The sequence below is a fragment of the Hibiscus syriacus genome, unplaced genomic scaffold (genome assembly GCF_006381635.1).
Source record: "Hibiscus syriacus cultivar Baekdansim isolate YM2019G1 unplaced genomic scaffold, ASM638163v2 tig00110833_pilon, whole genome shotgun sequence".
Classification (NCBI taxonomy): domain Eukaryota; kingdom Viridiplantae; phylum Streptophyta; class Magnoliopsida; order Malvales; family Malvaceae; genus Hibiscus; species Hibiscus syriacus.
Window position 1 is genome coordinate 1947055 of NW_024062884.1, and position 27917 is coordinate 1974971.

The 27917-nt window shown below is 34.8% G+C and overlaps 1 protein-coding gene across 1 annotated transcript; it reads right to left on the minus strand.

The window, feature by feature from the left end:
• Positions 1-484: 484 nt before the first annotated feature.
• LOC120143155 (TOM1-like protein 1) lies at positions 485-27400 on the minus strand. Its single transcript, XM_039157548.1, has 5 exons — positions 27341-27400; positions 26223-26486; positions 25331-25665; positions 807-881; positions 485-626 (listed from the first exon to the last, which is right to left on the minus strand). Exons 1-5 carry the CDS (start codon positions 27398-27400, stop codon positions 485-487), a joined length of 876 nt encoding a protein of 291 aa, XP_039013479.1.
• Between the last annotated feature and the right edge of the window lie 517 nt (positions 27401-27917).

The following is a 27917-nucleotide window of genomic DNA, read 5'->3' on the forward strand; positions in this document are numbered from 1 at the left end:
CGCGTTGCGATTTACATATTCACATTGCGATTTTCTAAAATCGCAACGCGAATTTGGAAAATCGCAATGCGATAGTCAAAATCGAGTTGCGAATCTGGAAACTGATTCGCGATACTGGAGATCGCGTTGCGATTTAGAGATCGCATTGCGATTTTGTTGGTCATTTTGGCAAATCGAAAAAAGTTGATCAAAATCGTATATTATAAGGCATTTTCGGTCACTGAGGTTATTTTCTCTAAATTAAATCTACTACAGAGGTAAAGGTTGTCCTTTTGCCAAATATTTTATACATAAATGAATAAATAAATAAATAAAGAGCATTGACATTACCAGGTTTTGGTGGCTTCTATTAGTGCTCCACTGTTTGTTTAGGAAGATTGTGAGATAAACAGCTAGATTGTTTTTACTGGTTTACGCCCGGGTACGAGCTGAATTAACGACTGCCATCGATGGATAGATTATCAGATAGATAGTTATGGTCATACTAGCTTCCATTAACTTGTATTGCTCGATCTAAAAGCTGGATAGATGGAAGCCCAAATTGAGTTCCCATTATTATGTCCTCATTTGTAATGTCGATATCCTCTTCAACCTCCTTTTGGATCTCATCACTTCCATTACCATCACTTAACATTTTTAAATTAAATTATTAATAATAATAACATTTATATTTTTTTTACAAAAAATAATCAATACAAAACTTTCATATACTTAAGGTTCGGATTCGAGCTCGAATTCGAATTCGAATCGAGCTTGAGTGTGTACTTCAATCGAACTTTCGAGTTGTCAAATTTGAAAAATTTTACCTCACAGGCTTAACTTTCGAGTCAAGCTCAATTTTAAACTTTTTGAGCGACTCAGCAACACTGGTGTTTACAACCCTGATTATAAAACAAAAAACATCTATGAAAATATGCACTAGTAGCCGAATCATACTTAAATGCAGCAAACAACCAGCCACGTCATCAAGATCAAACCACATAACATTCATATTTATTCAGTTCATAGCAATCCTCCCTTGAAAGAGGTATTCATATACTCATCAAGTAAACAAATTCAGACATTAATTACTTACAAATCATTTGACACCAACAAAAATGGTTGTATGTAAGGAAAACACGTTTGTCATTCCAAACTTGTTGTTCCAATTCCTACAATGGCCCCCAATAGGCATTTGTCCTAAATCATGGGTTATTTTTAGTGTTAAGAGCATCACTCAGAATGTGATTAGATCGTCTTTTAGTGCATGTTGCTTCTTTGAATCTCGCCCACCTTCGGATGATCGCCCCCCATCGGGATCATCATGTAACATCCTAAATCAGGGTCAGTGACTAAATTGCAAATTTTAAAAACTATGTGCTCGATTTCGAAATAAGTTAAAAGTTCATGGATTTAATGGTAAAGTTTGGAAATAACAAGGGTATTATGGTCTTTTCTAAGAGAATATTTTTATTCTCTTTTAAGGGATATAAAAACGTGGGAAATGAGATAATTTCTCCAGAGTATTCTTCAGTCTTCTTCTTCCTCCTCTCCACCGTGAAGCCTTGTATAAGGTAAGTGGGTCTTCAGTTGGTTAATTCTTTCGTTTTAAAGTTTGTTTTGATTCTTGGGATGTTAAGAAAGATTAAGGAAAGCTTTAGGTGGCTTAAAACTCAAAGATTAGCAAGTTATGAGAAATTAAGAAAAATGAGTTTTTAAGTGAATTTTTGAAATAGGAGTTAATAGATTTTGAAGTTTAATTTGACTTGTCAAGGGTTAAATTAAGAGATATGAAGTGATAGAATGAGTTTTAGAACATGTTGGAAATTTAGTGTGATTCTTGAATGCCATGTAAATGATAGAATTTTGAGTTTAAAGAAGTGATTATGGACTAGAAATGAGTTTAAGTATGTGTATGAAAGTTAGAAATATTAAAGTGAGTGAAGTATGAAGTGTTGAGCTGAAAATGAAGTGATTTTCGAGCTAAAAATATGATTTCTGGGCAAGGGGAATCGATACCCATTCAAGGGGAACCGATACCCCTTCAAACGAACAAAAATTTCCAGAATGTCATGAGGGAATCGATACCCCCATAGTAGGGAATCGATTCCCCCTAAAGGAAAATTGTTAATATTGGTTTAATAAGTTCGTTTAAGTTGCTAGTATCAAATTACAAGGTGTAGGTATCTAATAATTGTCTTAAAATGTATAATTTTGTAGATTCAGAGCCTAATCAAGTTCCGGAATCATTGACAAGTAAGATCGATCAAGGGGAAAGATAAAAGATTGGAATTGACTAGTGAGGCCAGGTGAGTGCATACAAGTTAGTTTATGATGTTTAACAGAAATAAGACTTGCGACAAGTTTATTTCCTATATTAGAAGGCCTGAATGTATGATCATATGTATATGTTTGATTTGGGTATATGTGATATATATATTATAGGATGTATTAACGATTTGTGTGAATGCATGCAGTGTGATAAGTTATAGGAATTAATATGAATGATATATATGATTATATGAGAATGTGAAATAGGTTATGTAACACCCCCAACCCATACCCGACCCGGATATGAGTCAGAGATACTACATTGACTTTAAAACACAACTCTTAATAAATAATAGTAAAATATTTGAACTTGTATTTAGAAAATACAATAATATACATACTATAATATAAGTTTACCAAAATATTCAGAGCATACACAACTTAACCCTTTAATTACATGCCAACTGCTATTTACATAACAAAATGACCTACTGATTAAGTTGCTTCTGATCTGGTGGTTGCAGGAGTAATACTGTCAAGCTGCTTCACCTGTCTCGTCTAATTCCTCGGATCCTACGTGTGAAACACTCACACGCTAAGTCATCGACTTAGTGAGGCAATAATAATAATAAGGCAATGTAATGTAATGAAAATATCAGGATCATATGAGATGAGATGCAAACATGTACTTAATCAATGTAGTATACTTCATCAATATCCATACCTGTAAGCGTATGACTGTAACATTCATGAATCTGTATTAATAAGTTTATTGGCCCATGATAGCATATTGAGAACCTAAGGTATTGGAGTAATGTGAGGTTGTGCACTATGCTGTCACCACAGCTCGTATAAATGCACCGAAGTGCCCCGTAGAATTGCACCGTAGTGCCATATAATAATGTCCATAAGGACCACATAGAATTCCTTAAGAATCATATACATATACTATGGATCAAGTATGTGTCTTTCAAGACTTCACACAGGTTCCAAAGGATATACATATGTCCTAAAGAACCGAGTAGAATTGCACCGTAGTGCCATATAATGATGTCCATAAGGACCACATAGAATTCCTTAAGAATCATATACATATACTATGGATCAAGTATGTGTCTTTCAAGACTTCACACAGGTTCCAAAGGATATACATATGTCCTAAAGAACCGCGTAGACCCTCTACCCTGGCATGCCAACTATACCTATAGTTCTCATCTACATAACATGGGCTTATACATTTCTCGTAGTTCATATCGCGTAGTCATATTATTTCCATACCTTTATCACATAGGCATATCATTTACATACCTTTATCACATAGCTCATATAACTTTTTCTGCATATTCATGTCATGCAATGCATATAATATGAATTCATGTCATGTAATACATTTAATATAAATTCATGTCATGTATCATAATATGGAATGTGATCATATGTCAAAATATGGAATCTAGACTTATCACAAGTCTAGAACTGAATATAATACTATATTCATGCTATGCATATGCACTCACCTATACTTCTTTGCCTTTTCCTCGATCGATCCTACTTGTAGATTGTTCCCGAACTCGAGTAGGCTCGGTATCTACATAAACATAATTTTTAAGATGATCATCAGATGTCTATGTCTTGAAATTAAGCTTTAATAGCTTACTAATTTAAGAAATTTATAGCTTAGTCTTTCTTTCTTTTCTTTCTTCTTTTTTTCTCATGGGGGAATCGGTTCCCCCCTGGGGGTATCGATTCCCCTCAAGCATTCTGGAATTTCATATACGATGAGGGGGTATCGGTTCCCCCCTGGGGGTACCGATTCCCCTCTAGCATTCTGGAAATTCATTTCGTTGAGGGGGTATCGGTTCCCCTTGAATGGGTACCGATTCCCCTAACCCAGAAATTCTATTTTGAGCCCGGAAATCATCTCATTTCAACTCAAACATACATATTTCAATCCCTTTAATACTCTTAGCTCTCATACACTTACTTAAACTAATTATTATCCATTAAATACCTCTAAAACCTAGAAATCTAATTCTCCATGTAGAATTTAAGAATCCAACCCAAATTCCAATATGTTCTAATTTGAATTCTAACACCTCATACTTCTTAGTTAGCTTCTTGACAAGTCAAAAATCTTATTCAAACTTCAAAAACTCATTCCTATCAAAATTTCATCTAAAATTCATTTTCCAAATCATTCTCTAAAACACTTATCTTGTTGTTTTAATGTCATATAAGCTTTCCTTTAGCTTATATAACATCCAAGCTTTCATTTCCAATCTTAAAAATCAAAGAAACTACCAAGGTTCAGATTCTTACCTTTACTTGCAAGCTCCACGTTGAGAGAAGGAAGAGAAGAAAATAAGGAAGAAGGAAGAAGAAATAGGAGGGTTCTGGAAACCTAATGTCATACGTGGGTTCTCATATAACCCCATAACATTTTATTTTAATTAAAATTTCCTTACAAATGACCATTTGGTCCTTACCTCCATCTCATATTTACTAACCATACTTTTTAAACTATATAATTATTCTACTTTAATCACCAAATGTTGAAACTTTGCAAATTAATCACTCACCCGACATGGAGGATGTTACAAATCTCTCCCCCTTAAGAAAATTCGTCCTCGAATTTTCATTGCACGAACAAATGAGGGTATTGATGTCGCATATCTTCTTCACGCTCCCATGTTGCTTCTTCTACTTTGTGATTTCTCCACAACACTTTGACCAAAGGAATAATCTTGTTCCTCAATTGCTTAACCTCATGGGCTAAAATTTGAATCGGTTCTTCCTCATAAGTCATATCCGGTTGTACCTCGATCTCTTCTGGATTTACAATATGGGAGGGATCCGATCGATATCTTCGAAGCATTGAAACGTGAAAGACATCATGTATCTTTTCCATCTCAGGTGGTAAAGCTAGCTGATATGCTACCGGTCCTACTCTCTTTACAATCTCATATGGTCCAATAAACCGAGGACTCAATTTTCCTTTTCGACCAAATCTCAACACCTTCTTCCATGGGAACACTTTTAAAAACACCTTATCTCCAACTTGTAATTCAATTTCTTTCCTTTTAAGATCAGAATAGGACTTTTGCCGATCAGAGGCCACTTTGAGGTTATGCTGAATTTCTCGAACTTTCTGTTCTACCTCCTGAATTAAATCCGGACCAAGAACACTTCGGTCTTTGAGTTCATACCAATTTAATGGAGTACGACATTTTCTTCCATATAATGCTTCATATGGGGCCATCTTAATACTAGACTGATAACTATTGTTGTAAGCGAACTCTGCCAGCGGTAAATACTTTTCCCATGATCCTTTAAATTCCATTACGCATGCTCTCAACATATCTTCCAATATCTGAATAGTTCTCTCTGATTGCCCATCAGTCTGAGGATGAAAAGCCGTACTAAAGTTTAAACGAGTCCCCAACGCTCCATGCAAAGATTTCCAGAATCTAGAAGTGAATCGAGGGTCTCGATCAGAGACTATGGAAACAGGTACTCCATGCAATCTAATAACTTCTCTAATATACAACTCTGCATACTTTTCCATATAGAAATCCGTTCTAACAGGGAGGAAATGCGCTGACTTAGTTAATCGATCAACAATTACCCAGATTGATTCTCTTTTGTTCAGAGTCAAGGGTAACCCCGAAACAAAATCCATCGTAACATTTTCCCATTTCCATTGAGGAATGAACAGCGGTTGCAATAATCCTGATGGAACTTGATGCTCGGCTTTGACTTGTTGACATATCAAACACTTAGACACAAATTCGGTGATGCTTCGCTTGATCCCTGACCACCAAAATCGATCCTTCAAATCCATATACATCTTGGTTCCACCCGGGTGCATCGTTAACGGACTGCAATGAGCCTCTGTTAATATTTCTTTCTTCAAGTCGTCATTGTCGGGTATTACAATTCTTCCTTTACAATATAGATTTCCATCTGACTTAATCTCAAAGTCTTTAATCTCTTTGTTCTTTACTTGTTCAATTCTTTTCAAACACAATTCATCTTTACCTTGCAATTCTCCTATTCGTTCCAACCATGCTGGTTTAAGGGTTAATTCCGCACAAAGACCACCGTCTCCCGTTAAAGATAATCTGCATCCATAGCTCGTAAAGCTGCAAACGTCTTTCTACTCAGAGCATCTGCTACCACATTAGCCTTTCCGGGATGATAGTCAATTATCACATCATAATCCTTTAAGAACTCTACCCATCTACGTTGCCTCAAATTCAATTCTTTTTGAGTCATCAGGTACTTCAGCTCTTATGATCCGTATATAGTAACAACGCTCCCCATAAAGATAATGACGCCAAATCCTGAGAGCAAATACTACAGCAGCCATTTCTAAATCATGAGTGGGGTAATTCCTTTCATGTGGTTTCAACTGTCTCGATGCGTACGCTACCACTTTTCCTTCTTGCATTAATACACACCCCAACCCGTTATGGGATGCGTCACTGTATACTACAAAATTCTTGCCAGATTCCGGTTGAACCAATATCGGAGTTTCTGTCAGAATTCTCTTTAAAGCTTCGAAGCTTTCTTGACATTCAGAAGTCCAAACAAATGGTACGTTCTTTCTCATTAGCTTTGTTAGAGGTAGCACAATCATAGAAAAATTCTTAACGAATCTTCGATAGTAACCGGCAAGTCCAAGAAAACTCCGAACTTCAGACACATTCTTAGGAACTTCCCAATCCATTATAGCTTTAACTTTCTGAGGGTCTACTCTAATCCCAATGCCGAGATCACATGCCCCAGGAAAATTACTTCCTTTAACCAGAACTCACATTTGGACAATTTGGCATACAACTTTTATCTCTTAAAATTTGCAAGACGATCCTCAGATGTGTGCTATGCTCTTCATGGGATTTCGAGTACACCAGTATGTCATCAATAAAGACAACAACAAACTGGTCCAGATAGGGCTGAAAAATCCTGTTCATAAGATCCATGAAAGCAGCAGGTGCATTCGTTACTCCGAATGGCATTACTATGAATTCATAATGACCATATCTCGTTCTGAAAGCTGTCTTCGGAATATCTTTCTCCTGGATCTTCAATTGATGATAACCCGAACGTAGATCAATCTTTGAAAATACCGAAGCTCCTTTTAGTTGATCAAACAAGTCATCAATGCGCGGAAGGGGATACTTGTTCTTGATGGTCACCTTATTGAGCTGTCGATAGTCAATGCAAAGACGCATTGATCCATCCTTCTTTTTAACAAATAACACCGGAGCTCCCCAAGGCGATACACTTGGTCGGATAAATCCCTTCTCTAGCAACTCTTGTAATTGATTCTTTAACTCTTACAATTCTTTCGGAGCCATTCGATAAGGTGCCATTGTAATCGGAGCTGTTCCCGGCATTATTTCAATTTGGAATTCTACCTCTCTATCTGGAGGTAATCCTGGCAATTCAGCAGGAAAAACATCAGGGAACTCTCGAACTATTGGAATTTCCTCTAACCTTTTCTCTTGAGCTCTTGAATCAATCACATTTGCAAGAAAACCCTGACATCCTTGTAGCAATAATTTCTTGGCAGACATCACTGATATTACATTCGCTAACGGATTAAACTTTTCACTGCTCACACTTATCTCTGTTCCTTCTGGACTTTTCAGAGTTACCTTTTTCAATCTGCAACTAACATCTCCATAATACCGGAACAACCAATCCATTCCCAGAATCACTTCAAACTCGTCAAAGGGTAATTCCATCAGATTAGCAGGGAATTCAATTCCCTGAATCTTTATGGGACACCCCTTACAAACTTTATTCACCCGGGCACTATGGCCTAACGGAGTTGTTACTATAATCTCATTACTCGTAGCTTCTAAGGGAATCCCCAACTCCTTTACTAACTTACTTGTAATATAAGAATAATTAGAACCCGGATCAATCAGTACCAGTACTAATTTATCATACAACTGAAAAGTACATGCTATAATATCAGGGTCATCACGGTCTTCACTTGTCTTTAGGTTGTATACTCGAGTAGTGGATCGAACTTCAGGTTGAGCAGAGAATTCAGACGGGTTCCTTCCTCTGCCTCTTCCTCGTCCTCTTTGTGAGGAAGAACCAGCTCTTCCAGATGGTGCCGGCTCACCAACAATCAATGGACAATCCCGGACAAAATGTCCTGCCTCTCCACATCGAAAACAAGTCCCAGCTGCCATACGACAAGTTCCATAATGGTTTTTCCCACAATGCTGACACTGTCTCCCTTGACCCGGAGTAGATCTCCCAGCACCAGATTCCACTGACTGCGTCTGTCTAGGTCTTGCCTAACTTGCTCCCCTAGCAGACGATGCAACTGATTCTGATCTAGTTTGTGATCGAGATCCCGAGTCTCTTCCCCTTTTTGTTGGTGCTGAGCTAGAAGAAGTAGTCGTCCTCTTTGATGTCTGAACTCTTGAGTCCCCAAATCATTCATTCTGAGCCCTTTCAAGAGCTTTTACACGATTGATCACCTCCTGGAACGAGGACAGGTTTAATACTATCAACATTTCTTTAAGTCTAGGGCGCAAGCCCTCCACGAACCATTCACAAGCATCTTTCTCAGTAGACACAAGCTCAGCTGCAAACCTGCTCAGCTTATTAAACTCACATTCGTACTCATATACAGAGCGGCTCATCTGCTTCAAATTCATAAACTCCTGCTTCATTTGTCGGATAAACTGATCTCCAATATACTTGCTTTTAAATTCTTCTAAAAACAAAGACCAAGTCAACTGGTCGGTTGACATCCTCATGGTGACATTCGTCCACCATATCCTCGCCTGACCCCTTAATAAAGACACAGCTCCATCTAATTTCTCCACTTCGGAACAGTGGAGACCATCTAACATGATTTTCAAATCATTCAACCAAAGATCCGCTGACACCGGACCTTCCTCAGCTTCTCCCTTAAATTCGGGAGCTCCTAAACTTCTCAACTCTTTTGCTACATTAATTCTTGGAGTTAGTGGAGCAGGAGGTTGAAGACGCGTCAGAATAGCGTCTAACGTTCTGAAGAACGTATCTTGATCTTGCACAGGCACTCCTTGAGATGCCCGTTCTTCACTCTGCCTGGCCAGGGCAGGTGAATTACTGCTTTCAGCATGCCTATCTTCTCCCGCTTCACTTCGGGAGCTATTATGTCCGGACATCTAATAAGAATAAACACATTGTTCTATTAGCAAAACAGCATACTCATACTATACCAGATCAGAAGTTCTCACTATTTGTTGGCATGTATTCCATTTAAAGACTCCATAGACTCTGGTTTATGCCTAGAATCGGCTAAACCATAGCTCTGATACCATTAAATGTAACACCCCCAACCCATACCCGACCCGGATATGAGTCAGAGATACTACATTGACTTTAAAACACAACTCTTAATAAATAATAGTAAAATATTTGAACTTGTATTTAGAAAATACAATAATATACATACTGTAATATAAGTTTACCAAAATATTCAGAGCATACACAACTTAACCCTTTAATTACATGCCAACTGCTATTTACATAACAAATGACCTACTGATTAAGTTGCTTCTGATCTGGTGGTTGCAGGAGTAATACTGTCAAGCTGCTTCACCTGTCTCGTCTAATTCCTCGGATCCTACGTGTGAAACACTCACAAGCTAAGTCATCGACTTAGTGAGGCAATAATAATAATAAGGCAATGTAATGTAATGAAAATATCATGATCATATGAGATGAGATGCAAACATGTACTTAATCAATGTAGTATACTTCATCAATATCCATACCTGTAAGCGTGACTGTAACATTCATGAATCTGTATTAATAAGTTTATTGGCCCATGATAGCATATTGAGAACCTAAGGTATTGGAGTAATGTGAGGTTGTGCACTATGCTGTCACCACAGCTCGTATAAATGCACCGAAGTGCCCCGTAGAATTGCACCGTAGTGCCATATAATAATGTCCATAAGGACCACATAGAATTCCTTAAGAATCATATACATATACTATGGATCAAGTATGTGTCTTTCAAGACTTCACACAGGTTCCAAAGGATATACATATGTCCTAAAGAACCGAGTAGAATTGCACCGTAGTGCCATATAATGATGTCCATAAGGACCACATAGAATTCCTTAAGAATCATATACATATACTATGGATCAAGTATGTGTCTTTCAAGACTTCACACAGGTTCCAAAGGATATACATATGTCCTAAAGAACCGCGTAGACCCTCTACCCTTGGCATACCAACTATACCTATAGTTCTCATCTACATAACATGGGCTTATACATTTCCCGTAGTTCATATCGCGTAGTCATATTATTTCCATACCTTTATCACATAGGCATATCATTTACATACCTTTATCACATAGCTCATATAACTTTTTCTGCATATTCATGTCATGCAATACATATAATATGAATTCATGTCATGTAATACATTTAATATAAATTCATGTCATGTATCATAATATGGAATGTGATCATATGTCAAAATATGGAATCTAGACTTATCACAAGTCTAGAACTGAATATAATACTATATTCATGCTATGCATATGCACTCACCTATACTTCTTTGCCTTTTCCTCGATCGATCCTACTTGTAGATTGTTCCCGAACTCGAGTAGGCTCGGTATCTACATAAACATAATTTTTAAGATGATCATCAGATGTCTATGTCTTGAAATTAAGCTTTAATAGCTTACTAATTTAAGAAATTTATAGCTTAGTCTTTCTTTCTTTTCTTTCTTCTTTTTTTCTCATGGGGGAATCGGTTCCCCCCTGGGGGTATCGATTCCCCTCAAGCATTCTGGAATTTCATATACGATGAGGGGGTATCGGTTCCCCCCTGGGGGTACCGATTCCCCTCTAGCATTCTGGAAATTCATTTCGTTGAGGGGGTATCGGTTCCCCTTGAATGGGTACCGATTCCCCTAACCCAGAAATTCTATTTTGAGCCCGGAAATCATCTCATTTCAACTCAAACATACATATTTCAATCCCTTTAATACTCTTAGCTCTCATACACTTACTTAAACTAATTATTATCCATTAAATACCTCTAAAACCTAGAAATCTAATTCTCCATGTAGAATTTAAGAATCCAACCCAAATTCCAATATGTTCTAATTTGAATTCTAACACCTCATACTTCTTAGTTAGCTTCTTGACAAGTCAAAAATCTTATTCAAACTTCAAAAACTCATTCCTATCAAAATTTCATCTAAAAATTCATTTTCCAAATCATTCTCTAAAACACTTATCTTGTTGTTTTAATGTCATATAAGCTTTCCTTTAGCTTATATAACATCCAAGCTTTCATTTCCAATCTTAAAAATCAAAGAAACTACCAAGGTTCAGATTCTTACCTTTACTTGCAAGCTCCACGTTGAGAGAAGGAAGAGAAGAAAATAAGGAAGAAGGAAGAAGAAATAGGAGGGTTCTGGAAACCTAATGTCACACGTGGGTTCTCATATTACCCCATAACATTTTATTTTAATTAAAATTTCCTTACAAATGACCATTTGGTCCTTACCTCCATCTCATATTTACTAACCATACTTTTTAAACTATATAATTATTCTACTTTAATCACCAAATGTTGAAACTTTGCAAATTAATCACTCACCCGACATGGAGGATGTTACAGGTTATATGATAGGTGACCATGCATGTTACATAGTAAATGTGATCAATTATAAGAATCAATATAATAGATTTATATGACTACAGGAAAAGGGTGATGAGTTAAATAAGATTAGACTATAGAGTAATATGAGAATAATATATTAGTGAAGGGAATTGAGTATAAATGATGATGCCAAACTATAAGATAAGTGTTATAGAGAAGAAGTATATTTAAAGAGAATTATGGTATAGGATTTATGTAAAATTTAACTAAATAAATAGATTAAACTGGTATAAATGGAAAATGAGATAAGTTTGGTAGCATTTACCTAGGAGATAACATAAGATTATATGAATAAGTAGCATAAATGACATAAGGAAAACTTATGTGTTATATGATTTAAGCATTGAAATGAACAAAAGATATATCCAGGTGAAGTTATTTGGTGATATGAATATATGCCATTATTATACGGTTTAGATTAAATACCATACATGAATAAATGTGATTGTGTGAGAAATGATAGAAACTATATGAGAATATGTATATGTGAAAGTAATCTATGTGATTATATGTTATATGAATACAAGAACCTGAGATATGTAACATGTGAATTACATGGAAATGATCTACGTGTAAGTGAACTATGTGACTATGTGATTATATGAAAATGTGATAATGAGTTATGTTCAAAAACTATGAGACTACGTGCCCAGGTAATATGAATACGTGAACATGTGAAATGACATAAATGATAATGCCCATGTTATGTGTCATGAGAGTTAGGGGTATAGTTGGCATGCCAAGAGTCGAGGGTCTACGCAGTCCTTCGGGACATATATATATATTCTTTGGAACATGTGTGAAGTCTTGTGAGATACATACTTAATCCCTAGTCTATGTATATGATTATTAAGGAATGATATGTGGTCCTTATGGACATTATTATATAGCACTTCGGTGCATTTCTACGCGGCACTACGGTGCATTTCTACGCGGCACTACGGTGCAATTCTATGTGGCACTTCGGTGCATTTATACGAGCTGTGGTGACAGCATTAGTGCACAACCTCTATAGACTCACATATCTATAGTTCTCACATGTGTTCATGGGCTAATAAAAATGATAAGATAAATAAACTTGGTATGATCATATGTTTATTTTGTTGTGAAGTGATATATGTGCTATGATGTGATAATTAAGGATATTATGGATAAGAGTATAAAATTATAAGGACTAATGTACATATTGATAATAATAGAAATGATTGTATATAAATATGTATGTTTTGATATAATGATATGTGTGTTTCTCGTGACATGGTACAAGTGCACATATATGTTGATGTATATATAAATGAGTTGTATGACTTGATAGCATAAAACAATCATGCATGATTAGTGGGTATGAATTTCATTAGATGTGTTTTTTTATGCCTCACTAAGTCATCGACGTAGCGTGTGATTGTTTCACACGTAGGTTACAGAAGCGAGAAGAGAAGAGAAGAAGAGTAAGACAGGTCAGCACCTCCCTTACAAAATTTCAGATCAGAAAATAGAGGATTTAAATGTTTTTGGTTATTTTGAGTATAGTTGGCATGTACTAATTGGTTGAATTATGTATGCTCTGATTGATTTTGGTTATTGTGGTCAGTTTATGTAACTAAACTGCTTTTACTTTAATGAAATGTTTAAATTTTCTTTGAATTTTGTCAAGAGTCAAAGTTTGAAAAGTCAATGTGACTCCTCATACTCGTATCCGGGTCGGATACGGGTTGTGGGTGTTACATTTAATGGTATCAGAGCTAAGGTTTAGTCGATTCTCGGTATAAACCGAAGTCTAAAGTGTCATAAAATGTGTACATGCCAACATAAGGTGAAAAATTCTGATCTGATAGTGTAAGGAGTGTGTTGTCTTGCTAATAGAATTAGATTGCTAAGTTATAAGAGAAGTATGATTATAGTAATTTCGAAGTGATTTAAGAGGCGATATTCCTGATTGTGATAGTAATTCACCTGCCCTGGCCAGGTAGGGAGAAGAGCGGACACTTCAGGAAGTGCATCATAATATCAAATACTGATTTCAGAAAGTTGAAATCATATTAGAATAGTGATAGGAAGTTTTCACAGGTCTGAATCGGAAAAGTGATATGAAGTATTCTTATTATTTCATGGATACAATTGAATATGGTGAACAAGTGTCACCATAAGAAAGTTAAAAGATCTAAGGATGTGGCTAGAATTGTAGAAGAGTTCAAGAATAAGTGAATCAGTGACCAGTTTATAAGATAAATGCAAACAGTGTGATAAATTTGAAACAAAGAGATAGTACTGTGTATAAGCCAAATGTGGACATTATAAGGGTTTGATGAAAAGATTTAGAAGTGATGTATTGATTAAGATATGATAAGTTAACCGAATATAAAATGGATATGGATATAGTTGTGCATCTCGATCATGTAATTGTGATGTAGTGAAGGAGATAAGGATTCGTATGGTTAAGGAAATTTATAAAGTAATAGAAAAGTTTAAGAATCAATATATATCATCAATCAGTTTATAAGACAGAGAAAGTTAGAATGCTTGAGTTTGAAAACAGAGGAATCGTAACGTGTAGGGCTATGAATGTAGTTTGATAAGTCGAAGAAATAATTGTTAAGTTATTTGAAGGAAAAATGATGTATGTAAGTGAGGTATGGAGGGTTTGTGCCTAGACGAAAAGAATATTATTGATGTTAAAATTATTCTTTTCAAGAAGTGATGAATTGTATTAAAGATCTAGAGAGATCTCAGAAGAATTAAGAGAATTTGTATCTCATAAAAATCGACATTATCGAAGAGAGACAGAGATTATGATTGTCAATTACAGACTCGATTTGAATTAGTTGTATTCCATAGCAAAGGATCAAAACTTGATGAAAGACATATACGCTTGAATAGTAGAGTCTGGTACTGGAAGATTAAATAAGGAGTTAAGAATGAATATGAAGTTAAGTTAGAAGGGAAAGTAATGGATTGAATTAAAAGTTCTGCTAGAAAATAGGTAAAGTAAAATTATTTAAAAAGAATCAAGTGATATAGGTACTGTTTTTCAAGGGTTTAAGAATAAGTGCATTGATGATTGATTTATAAGATAAAGGAAATTGTAATGCCTGAGTTTGAACCCAGGAAAATTTCATTGTGAATGAGTAAGAATGTGAGTTGAATGAGTCAAATAAATTAATGTTGAGTTAGTTCGACTGGAAAGAGTAAAGGATTAATATGTTTGAAGGAAGTCAAGTATGTGTTATTATGATTTGAATAAGGACTTTACGCAGAATAAGGTATGTGCAAGGAGTGTTGATTATCAAAGTATGAAGAGATGATAAAGATTAGTAATCAGAGATGAGCATAAGTGAGAGGAAAAGAGTATGTGAGCATGAAAGAAAATATATGATTTGTGTAAAGGAGATTTGATTTTTGAATGAATAAATGAATAATGGAATAAGGAAATGAAAGGAAAAAGTTTAAGAATCAGATGTGATAAAGGTTTGTTCTTGGTCAAGGAGATTTAGTCAAAGGAATAAAGAATAATTTATATGTATTAAGGAATTTAAGAAGTAATTAAGCGTTGATGGAATAAAGTTCGTTATTACTGCAAGGTAATTAAAGATTGATAAGGAATTTGATTGATTAATGATTTTGATTGATAAGAACTGATGATATTGGTTATATGATAAGTGACATGATAAGGGTATATAAAAAAATGGTAGTTGAAGAACTAAGGGAAAGAAAGATTAAGTAAATGAAACAACATGAGAACATTAGTAGACATGTTCTTATAATTGTGTGCAGTGACAATTCGAGGACGAATTTTCTTTAAAGGAGGGGAGATTTGTAACATCCTAAATCAGGGTCAGTGACTAAATTGCAAATTTTAAAAACTATGTGCTCGATTTCGAAATAAGTTAAAAGTTCATGGATTTAATTGAAGAAAGTTGATGTTGGATTTAATGGTAAAGTTTGGAAATAACAAGGGTATTATGGTCTTTTCTAAGAGAAGGTTTTTATTCTCTTTTAAGGGATATAAAAACGTGGGAAAAGAGATAATTTCTCCAGAGTATTCTTCAGTCTTCTTCTTCCTCCTCTCCACCGTGAAGCCTTGTATAAGGTGTAACATCCTCAATACCGGGTTAGTGATCAAATCGTAAAGTTTCATAATTTGATGACTAAAATAGAAGAATGAAATAGTTCTATGATTATTGGATACATATGATGAAGGTTATTTTGTAATTGTTAAAGGAAATAAAGGGTAAAATGGTCATTTGATCATTTAAGGAATTATATACACGTGGGAAATGGGAGAAACATCCAGAGTTCTCTTCTCCTTTCTTCTTCATGCGTGGGAGAGCAAGGCAAAGGTGAGAGTTTTATTAGTTGATTATTATTTGAATTTTAAGCTTGGTTTTGATCTTTAGTTGATGGATAAACATAAGGAAAGCTTGGGTTACAGTAAAAATCAAGAATAGAGGGGTTAAGAGAGATTAAAGATTTTGAGTTTTTATATGAAACTTTGGAAAATAATTGATAAGTAGAATTTGAAGTTAAATTTGACTTGTCAATGGTTAAATTAAGAGATTTGGAGTGATAGAATTTGATTTTGAACATATAGAAAATTTGATATGATTCTTGAATTACATATGGAAGATAGGATTTTGAGGTTTAAGAGGAAATAAATGAATATAGATTGGTTTAAGTATGTGTACTAGAGTTAAGAATGAAAAGGGGATGATATATGAAGTGTTTGAGTGGAAATGAAGTAATTTTCGGGTTGAAAATATGAGTTCTGGGCAAGGGGAATCGGTACCCATTCAAGGGGAACCGATACCCCTTCAAACGACAGAATTCCAGAATATCTTGAGGGAATCGATACCCCCATAGTAGGGAACCGATTCCCCCTAAAGGAAAATTAGGAATATGGGTTTAATAAGTTCGTTTAAGTTGCTAGTATCCAATTACAAGGTGTAGGTATCTAATGATTACCTCGAAATGTACATTTATGTAGATTCTACGCATAAAGAATTCCGGAACGTTTGGCAAGTAAGATCGATCAAGGGGAAAGATAAGAGATTGAAATTGACTAGTGAGGCCAGGTGAGTGCATATTAATTAGTTTATGGTGCTAAATGGAAACAAGACTTGCGACAAGTCTATTTCCTCTGTTAGAATGCATGAATATATGATTATACGTATATGAATGACATGAATTGTATGTATGCATGATTATATGTGTTAACATGCTTTTGAATGTAATGTTATGAGAAGTATGTGCTATGTAATGTATATATATGAACATATGTGAAACTGAACTATGTGACTGCATGAGAAAGATATGAGCCATATGACATGATATATGTGAACATGAGAAAACAAAGTATAAGATATGAACTATGTGATCCTATGAGAATATGAAAAGAAGCTATGTGACTACATGTATATGTGAAAGAAGCTATGAGCTTATATGGCATGTGATATGAAATATATATGTGAAAACAAGTATATGTTATGAGATAAGATCAATGATTACACGTACATGTGATACGTGACTGAAAAGAAAAGATATGTGGTTATAAGAGAAAGAATATGAATAAGTAATGTGAACTGTTATAAATGATAATGCCCATGTTATGTGATATGAGAGCTAGGGGTATAGTTGGCATGTCGAGGGTTTACCTATGTTCTTCGGGACATATGGACTGTTTACCTATGTTCTTCGGGACATATGGACTGTTTACCTATGTTCTTCGGAACATACGGACTGTTTACCTATGTCCTTCGGGACATATGGACTGATTACCTAGGTTCTTTGGAATCTATGGACTGGTCCTTCGGGACATTGATCGAGCTGTGGTGACAGCATATGTGTGCACAACCTCAATATACTCACATACCTTAAGTTCTCACTAGTGTACATGGGCTAATAAAGTGATTAAACAAGCATACTGAATGTGATATGTATACGATGGGTTTATAAGTGGTTTGAAATGTGTTACGTGAACCATATGATGTTGTGTGTGTATAGGGTTTGATTGAAAAGGTTAACAATAAAAGTATGTGATTACATGATAAACTGTTAATGATGAATTATGTGTCTGTATGTATTTACTGTAATTAATCTGATATGATTTTATATGATACGAAGAATGCATGGAATTGGTATAACATGATAGAACAGAACATGCATGTATTGATATATGTTATGAAGTGCATTATAAGTTGTTATGCCTCACTAAGTCTTCGACTTAGCGTGTGATTGTTTCACACGTAGGTTTCGAGAAGAGTAAAGAGTAATGCGGAGCAAGACAGGTCAGTTTTCCTTACCAAATGTCAGATCAGAAAATGTATGTACTGTTTACAGAGTGTAGTTGGCATGTAGTCTAAAGATATAAATGGTATGAACTCTGATATCTGTTGTAAACGTTTGGAAATAATTTAAATGTTATCAAAGTTTTTAAATTACCCACTATTTTATACGAATAAATGTTTAAAAAGTCAATGTGACACTTCGGACTCGTATCCGGGTCGGATACGGGTTGGGGTGTTACATTTAATGGTATCAGAGCTAAGGTTTAGCCGATTCTCGGCATAAACCGAAGTCCAAAGTGTCATAAAAGGTGTACATGCCAACATAGATTGAAAAATTTCTGATCTGATTGTGTAAGGAGTATGTTGTCTTGCTAATAGAATAAGAATAGTTTAATACAGTAGAAATCCGATCGTGATAATTTCGAAGTAAGTGAAAGGTGATATTCCTGATTGTGATAGCTATTCACTTGCCCTGACCAGGCAGGATGAAGAGCGGACACCTCAGGAAATACCTAGTAAGATCAAAAGTTGATTTCAGAAAGCTGAAATCATATCTGAATAATGATAGAAAGTTTTCATCGTTTGGAATCGGAAAAACGATATAGAGTTATTATGTGGATAAGATAGAATATGGTGAACGGGTGTCACCATAAGAATGTTAAAAAGATCTAAGGACGTGATGAGTACGTATAGAAGAACTTAAGGATAAGTGCATCAGTGACAAGTGTATAAGATGTATAAAGTCAGAGTTTATGAGTTTGAAACGAAGTGATAGTATTGCGCATAAACAAGAGTATGTTTATGATAAGGGTTTGCAGTTAAGATGAAAGAGTTAGTATGGGCTAACTAGAGTATGTGATAAAAATGTACTGGAATTATAAGATTATAAGATATTGTCAGGATATGAGAACCAAATCCGTAATGGATCTGGATACAGTTGCATATTTGGATCATAGTAATGTGGTATAGTAAAGGAAAAGGAAGTAAGAATTTGTATATTTAAGTAAAGCTGAGGATTGATAAGAAGAGTTTGAGAATATGTATATCGATGATCAGATTATAGGACACAGGAAGTCAGAATGTTGAGTTTGAGTAAAAGAAATTTCAGGATGTATGAGAATAGAGGTGAAATTGATAAGTTGAGTAAGCGAATGTTAAGATAAGTTAGATTGGAAAGAATGTATATGATTGGTATAAGAGGGCTTGTGCCCTAGACTAAACCAAAGTTATTATCTAGCTGTCAGAGTAAAGGTGCTAGAGTTATAAGATTGGAGGAAAGATATAGTGAAGTTAATTGATTATGATATGAATTAGAATATAATTGTATATTCTGAGCAGATAGCTATGATGTAGAAACAGAGATAAGTATTTGCATGGAACCTTCAGGAAGGAAAATACAAGTATAAGAAATGATAAAGAATGAAGTTATGTATAAGAAAGGGGTTATCAGAGTAATGAGGATGCAATGAAGATTGGTACATAAAGATGAGTATAAGTGATAAGACAAGAGTGTGAATATGAAAGGAAATATATGATTTATGTATAAGGAATAAGGAGTAAAGAAATGAAAGGGATTGATTTAAAAGAATCAGATACGATAAGTATGGAAGTACAGAGGATAGTTTTGATATAGAGTGATGAGATGAATGTTACTGTCAACGTGATGAGTGACATTATATGGAATTTTAGAAAGGTTAAAGGAAAAATGCATAATCGAACGAGAGAAAGACAACAATGGATTGGTATTATTGGTTATTGTTTATATGATAACAACAGAAGATGAAGGTATAAACGAAAAGATAGTCGAAAAACTAAAGGATTAAAAGTAAGTTTCTGATGATGACAAGAAAGAATAAGTCAGGGAAGCAACATAAGAACATTAGAAGATATGTTCCTATTAAGATGTGCAGTGAAAATTCGAGGACGAATTTTCTTATAAGGAGGGGAGATTTGTAACATCCTCAATACCGGGTTAGTGATCAAATCGTAAAGTTTCATAATTTGATGACTAAAATAGAAGAATGAAATAGTTCTATGATTATTGGATACATATGATGAAGGTTATTTTGTAATTGTTAAAGGAAATAAAGGGTAAAATGGTCATTTGATCATTTAAGGAATTATATACACGTGGGAAATGGGAGAAACATCCAGAGTTCTCTTCTCCTTTCTTCTTCATGCGTGGGAGAGCAAGGCAAAGGTGAGAGTTTTATTAGTTGATTATTATTTGAATTTTAAGCTTGGTTTTGATCTTTAGTTGATGGATAAACATAAGGAAAGCTTGGGTTACAGTAAAAATCAAGAATAGAGGGGTTAAGAGAGATTAAAGATTTTGAGTTTTTATATGAAACTTTGGAAAATAATTGATAAGTAGAATTTGAAGTTAAATTTGACTTGTCAATGGTTAAATTAAGAGATTTGGAGTGATAGAATTTGATTTTGAACATATAGAAAATTTGATATGATTCTTGAATTACATATGGAAGATAGGATTTTGAGGTTTAAGAGGAAATAAATGAATATAGATTGGTTTAAGTATGTGTACTAGAGTTAAGAATGAAAAGGGGATGATATATGAAGTGTTTGAGTGGAAATGAAGTAATTTTCGGGTTGAAAATATGAGTTCTGGGCAAGGGGAATCGGTACCCATTCAAGGGGAACCGATACCCCTTCAAACGACAGAATTCCAGAATGTCTTGAGAGAATCGATACCCCCATAGTAGGGAACCGATTCCCCCTAAAGGAAAATTAGGAATATGGGTTTAATAAGTTCGTTTAAGTTGCTAGTATCCAATTACAAGGTGTAGGTATCTAATGATTACCTCGAAATGTACATTTATGTAGATTCTACGCATAAAGAATTCCGGAACGTTTGGCAAGTAAGATCGATCAAGGGGAAAGATAAGAGATTGAAATTGACTAGTGAGGCCAGGTGAGTGCATATTAATTAGTTTATGGTGCTAAATGGAAACAAGACTTGCGACAAGTCTATTTCCTCTGTTAGAATGCATGAATATATGATTATACGTATATGAATGACATGAATTGTATGTATGCATGATTATATGTGTTAACATGCTTTTGAATGTAATGTTATGAGAAGTATGTGCTATGTAATGTATATATATGAACATATGTGAAACTGAACTATGTGACTGCATGAGAAAGATATGAGCCATATGACATGATATATGTGAACATGAGAAAACAAAGTATAAGATATGAACTATGTGATCCTATGAGAATATGAAAAGAAGCTATGTGACTACATGTATATGTGAAAGAAGCTATGAGCTTATATGGCATGTGATATGAAATATATATGTGAAAACAAGTATATGTTATGAGATAAGATCAATGATTACACGTACATGTGATACGTGACTGAAAAGAAAAGATATGTGGTTATAAGAGAAAGAATATGAATAAGTAATGTGAACTGTTATAAATGATAATGCCCATGTTATGTGATATGAGAGCTAGGGGTATAGTTGGCATGCCAAGGGTCGAGGGTTTACCTATGTTCTTCGGGACATATGGACTGTTTACCTATGTTCTTCGGGACATATGGACTGTTTACCTATGTTCTTCGGAACATACGGACTGTTTACCTATGTCCTTCGGGACATATGGACTGATTACCTAGGTTCTTTGGAATCTATGGACTGGTCCTTCAGGACATTGATCGAGCTGTGGTGACAGCATATGTGTGCACAACCTCAATATACTCACATACCTTAAGTTCTCACTAGTGTACATGGGCTAATAAAGTGATTAAACAAGCATATTGAATGTGATATGTATACGATGGGTTTATAAGTGGTTTGAAATGTGTTACGTGAACCATATGATGTTGTGTGTGTATAGGGTTTGATTGAAAAGGTTAACAATAAAAGTATGTGATTACATGATAAACTGTTAATGATGAATTATGTGTCTGTATGTATTTACTGTAATTAATCTGATATGATTTTATATGATACGAAGAATGCATGGAATTGGTATAACATGATAGAACAGAACATGCATGTATTGATATATGTTATGAAGTGCATTATAAGTTGTTATGCCTCACTAAGTCTTCGACTTAGCGTGTGATTGTTTCACATGTAGGTTTCGAGAAGAGTAAAGAGTAATGCGGAGCAAGACAGGTCAGTTTTCCTTACCAAATGTCAGATCAGAAAATGTATGTACTGTTTACAGAGTGTAGTTGGCATGTAGTCTAAAGATATAAATGGTATGAACTCTGATATCTGTTGTAAACGTTTGGAAATAATTTAAATGTTATCGAAGTTTTTAAATTACCCACTATTTTATACGAATAAATGTTTAAAAAGTCAATGTGACACTTCGGACTCGTATCCGGGTCGGATACGGGTTGGGGGTGTTACATAAGGTAAGTGGGTCTTCAGTTGGTTAATTCTTTCGTTTTAAAGCTTGTTTTGATTCTTGGGATGTTAAAAAAGATTAAGGAAAGCTTTAGGTGGCTTAAAACTCAAAGATTAGCAAGTTATGAGAAATTAAGAAAAATGAGTTTTTAAGTGAGTTTTTGAAATATAATGAGTTAATAGATTTTGAAGTTTAATTTGACTTGTCAAGGGTTAAATTAAGAGATATGAAGTGATAGAATGAGTTTTAGAACATGTTGGAAATTTAGTGTGATTCTTGAATGCCATGTAAATGATAGAATTTTGAGTTTAAAGAAGTGATTATGGAGTAGAAATGAGTTTAAGTATGTGTATGAAAGTTAGGAATATTAAAGGGAGTGAAGTATGAAGTGTTGAGCTGAAAATGAAGTGATTTTCGAGCTAAAAATATGATTTCTGGGCAAGGGGAATTGGTACCCATTCAAGGGGAACCGATACCCCTTCAAACGAACAAAAATTTCCAGAATGTCATGAGGGAATCGATACCCCCATAGTAGGGAATCGATTCCCCCTAAAGGAAAATTGTGAATATTGGTTTAATAAGTTCGTTTAAGATGCTAGTATCAAATTACAAGGTGTAGGTATCTAATAATTGTCTTAAAATGTATAATTTTGTAGATTCAGAGCCTAATCAAGTTCCGGAATCATTGACAAGTAAGATCGATCAAGGGGAAAGATAAGAGATTGGAATTGACTAGTGAGGCCAGGTGGGTGCATACAAGTTAGTTTATGATTTTTAACGGAAATAAGACTTGCGACAAGTCTATTTCCTATATTAGAAGGCCTGAATGTATGATCATATGTATATGTTTGATTTGGGTATATGTGATATATATATTATAGGATGTATTAACGATTTGTGTGAATGCATGCAGTGTGATAAGTTATAGGAATTAATATGAATGATCTATATGATTATATGAGAATGTGAAATAGGTTATATGATAGGTGACCATGCATGTTACATAGTAAATGTGATCAATTATAAGAATCAATATAATAGATTTATATGACTACAGGAGAAGGGTGATGAGTTAAATAAGATTAGACTATAGAGTAATATGAGAATAATATATTAGTGAAGGGAATTGAGTATAAATGATGATGCCAAACTATAAGATAAGTGTTATAGAGAAGAAGTATATTTAAAGAGAATTATGGTATAGGATTTAAGTAAAATTTAACTAAATAAATAGATTAAACTGGTATAAATGGAAAATGAGATAAGTTTGGTAGCATTTACCTAGGAGATAACATAAGATTATATGAATAAGTAGCATAAATGACATAAGGAAAACTTATGTGTTATATGATTTAAGCATTGAAATGAACAAAAGATATATTCAGGTGAAGTTATTCGGTGATATGAATATATGCCATTATTATACGGTTTAGATTAAATACCATACATGAATAAATGTGATTGTGTGAGAAATGATAGAAACTATATGAGAACATGTATATGTGAAAGTAATCTATGTGATTATACGTTATATGAATACAAGAACCTGAGATATGTAACATGTGAATTACATGGAAATGATCTACGTGTAAGTGAACTATGTGACTATGTGATTATATGAAAATGTGATAATGAGTTATGTTCAAAAACTATGAGACTACGTTCCCAGGTAATATGAATATGTGAACATGTGAAATGACATAAATGATAATGTCCATGTTTTGTGTCATGAGAGCTAGGGGTATAGTTGGCATGCCAAGAATCGAGGGTCTACGCGGTCCTTCGGGACATATATATATTCTTTGGAACATGTGTGAAGTCTTGTGAGACACATACTTGATCCCTAGTCTATGTATATGATTCTTAAGGAATGATATGTGGTCCTTATGGACATTATTATATGGCACTTCGGTGCATTTCTACGCGGCACTACGGTGCAATTCTACGTGGCACTTCGGTGCATTTATACGAGTTGTGGTGACAGCATTAGTGCACAACCTCTATAGACTCACATATCTATAGTTCTCAAATGTGTTCATGGGCTAATAAAAATGATAAGATAAATAAACTTGATATGATCATATGTTTATTTTGTTGTGAAGTGATATATGTGCTATGATGTGATAATTAAGGATATTATGGATAAGAGTATAAAATTATAAGGACTAATGTACAGATTGATAATAATAGAAATGATTATATATAAATATGTATGTTTTGATATAATGATATGTGTGTTTCTCGTGACATGGTACAAGTGCACATATATGTTGATGTATATGTAAATGAGTTGTATGACTTGATAGCATAAAACAATCATGCATGATTAGTGGGTATGAATTTCATTAGATGTGTTTTTTATGCCTTACTAAGTCATCGACTTAGCGTGTGATTGTTTCACACGTAGGTTACAGAAGCGAGAAGAGAAGAGAAGAAGAGTAAGACAGGTCAGCACCTCCCTTACAAAATTTCAGATCAGAAAATAGAGGATTTAAATGTTTTTGGTTATTTTGAGTATAGTTGGCATGTACTAATTGGTTGAATTAAGTATGCTCTGATTGATTTTGGTTATTGTGGTCAGTTTATATAACTAAACCGCTTTTACTTTAATGATATGTTTAAATTTTCTTTGAATTTTGTCAAGAGTCAAAGTTTGAAAAGTCAATGTGACACCTCATAGTCGTATCCGGGTCGGATACAGGTTGGGGGTGTTACACATCATGTCCTCACTGCTTCCTCCACTAGTCCCATGTCTTGTACCTGCCGGTTTTCTAACCAAGGCGTCGTGTTTCGTATCAAGGTGTGAATCATTGTCGGGTTCAACGGTCACGGGAATCATAGCAGGTTCGAGCTCCTGAGGACTGACTGATGGCTTCTTCATCTCTTCATACTTTGAGACAACTTTCTGGAGATCATCATTGACATTCAAAGCTTCAAAAAGTAGGACCTCGTTATCTCCAGCGGTCTCGATGATTCCTAGAACAGTCGACTGGGACTGGCGACATTGCCGGACAAGAGTATTCGTCAAGTCATCCTGACAACAAAGTAAATTGTGAAATTTAACACAGAAGAAAACTCCAGGACATTGTGAAATCTTATCTATTGTTTCTATTGACAAAGATCTAAAAAAAATCACAAGTTAAATTGCATTCAATAGTCTGCAAAAAGGTCGATAAGCTTAAGTCTAACTCGATGACGCCGTCTTACAACCACAAAGCATCAATTCGAATACACCCTTCTAGCAAAGCATATATAACAAGTCGTGGACATTCATTTCAACGTTTAGACTATGAGCCTTCAAGTGCAATAAAGACCATAAATGGATAATATAAATACCTAAAGCTCTAGAAAGAAGTATTCTTCATTAAAATGGAGCAAAATTCAAATTTTACACAGACAATATGATCTTTTCTACATTAAAAGCTTCGCTACACGCAACAGAACGCTAAACATTATTTAACAAAGAAATTGATGAAAGACACCACTCGTTAAAGATATAATCCGACTATGGCTTGGATTTTTAATGCTTGTTACTGGTAATCTTATATGAACCGAGAAACTAAGTGAAAAAAAATAATATTAAAAAAATACCTCGAGAGCATCTTGTTGGGGTGATGAGGATAACACAGTTGAAAGAAGTTCAATGTTGTTTCTTGCCACATCAAATGCTTTCTTTGTTTGTTCAGCTGTAAAGCTTTGGACAGGAATATCACGCTCAAGCTGCATCTCGTGTCGAAACTGCTCGTCGAGACTAGCATCGACATCTGGAACAAAAGTTGAACGAGCAGGAGTAAAAATAGATGCCAAGCTCTCATTGTCACCACCCGGAAAGCGAATACCCCTTGATTTTAAACTCTACAACAGAGAAAACGATCATTAGGTTTGCTTGGTTAGTTATGTCAGTTCAATATAGTAGGGTAAGCTTTTGATGCATATAAATTATGGTTCTTACCCCTAGGCTATTTTTGTATCCAAGGTAGGTTAGTGGTGTCGATCCGAGATACACGTAAATTCCTTCGACCCCACTGCCAGACCTATCCCATGTCCATTTGTGTCAATCATGCATTTATGGATCCATCATTTTAGTACGTCATATATGTTAAAGCTTGCCTTGAAGGCTATGTGAGACCATACCAATGCTTTAGTTTGTGCGGGAATTATACATATGCTATATGACATTAGGTTTCCTTTAGTGATGTACCTTATGGCTATGTGAGGACCAGGAGATCATTCAGTATGTTTGTAGGAATTACGCCGATGCTATGTGATACAGGGATTCCCTTTAGTAACTAGTGTCTAAGAGCTATGTGAGACCATATATTACTCAGATAACATTCAGGTAATGCACATCATGTCAGGGTTGCATTCATGTAATGCACAGTATGTTAGGTCCGCATTCAGATAATACCTACCATGTTAAGTTATTAAGTTTAGAGTCCCTTTAGAGGTGTACTCAGGGTGAGGCCCATAGCAGAGGACTAAGGGAAGCGTGAGACCCCTACGTCCGAGTTAGAATAGTAAAGCCTAAGTAGGTAGTATTTGACCTATATCATGCATGTACCTACTGCTTAGTGTCTTGTCTTCAACATGCTTATGTTTATGAAATCCTTATACTGCTCTAGATTAGCTATTATATTGTTGGGCTTTGTAAGCTCCGCCTTCGGATGTTTTCTGTTGGCAGGTTTCTAGTTGGGTCGTTTGTGGAGCACCATCATTGCATGACTTGTAGCATCTCCATCAGAGTATTGTTCTGTAACTTCAGTGGGCATATGTATTCATAGGACCTTACTTATGTATTTGAGTTGAAATCTTTAAGATGTATTATTTTGTTTTAAATTAAGTGTCATGGATCTCCGATTTTTTAAAATGTTTTTATAACGGTTCTTTATATTTTATTTATGATACCATTCAATACGTTTGTAAGGAAAATGAGCAGGTTTTCAAATTCAAAGGTTGCCTCGATAGTCCAATGTGACACTTTACGCCTAATTGAGTTTAGGGTGTTACATTCCGTCATCATCCCAAAATTCTTATCATAGTGCCAATAATAACCAGTTGTGTACGACCTAATGTACTTTCAAACTTATCATGGTACCCACGACTAAATTGGTCAATAGTTCCCCTAACAACAATAACAATAATTTGCAAAAACAAGTTTAAAAGCTTCCATGCGCAGATCCAACTACAGTTGTAGTAGCAAAATCAGCAAAACAAGAGTTAATCCAAAAATAATTCTCCACGAGTTACTAATCTCTCATCACTAAAGAAGTAGACATCGTAAAGAGG

Coding starts and splice junctions, on each gene's coding strand:
- LOC120143155 (XM_039157548.1), bottom strand. CDS start 27,400: ATGCCCACTGAAGTTACAGAACAATACTCTGATGGAGATGCTACAAGT. Junction 25,666..26,222: donor CCCAACAAGATGCTCTCGAG/GTATTTTTTTAA, acceptor CTTTGTTGTCAG/GATGACTTGACGAATACTCT. Junction 882..25,330: donor ATGTGTAACACCCCCAACCT/GTATCCGACCCG, acceptor TTTTATAATCAG/GGTTGTAAACACCAGTGTTG.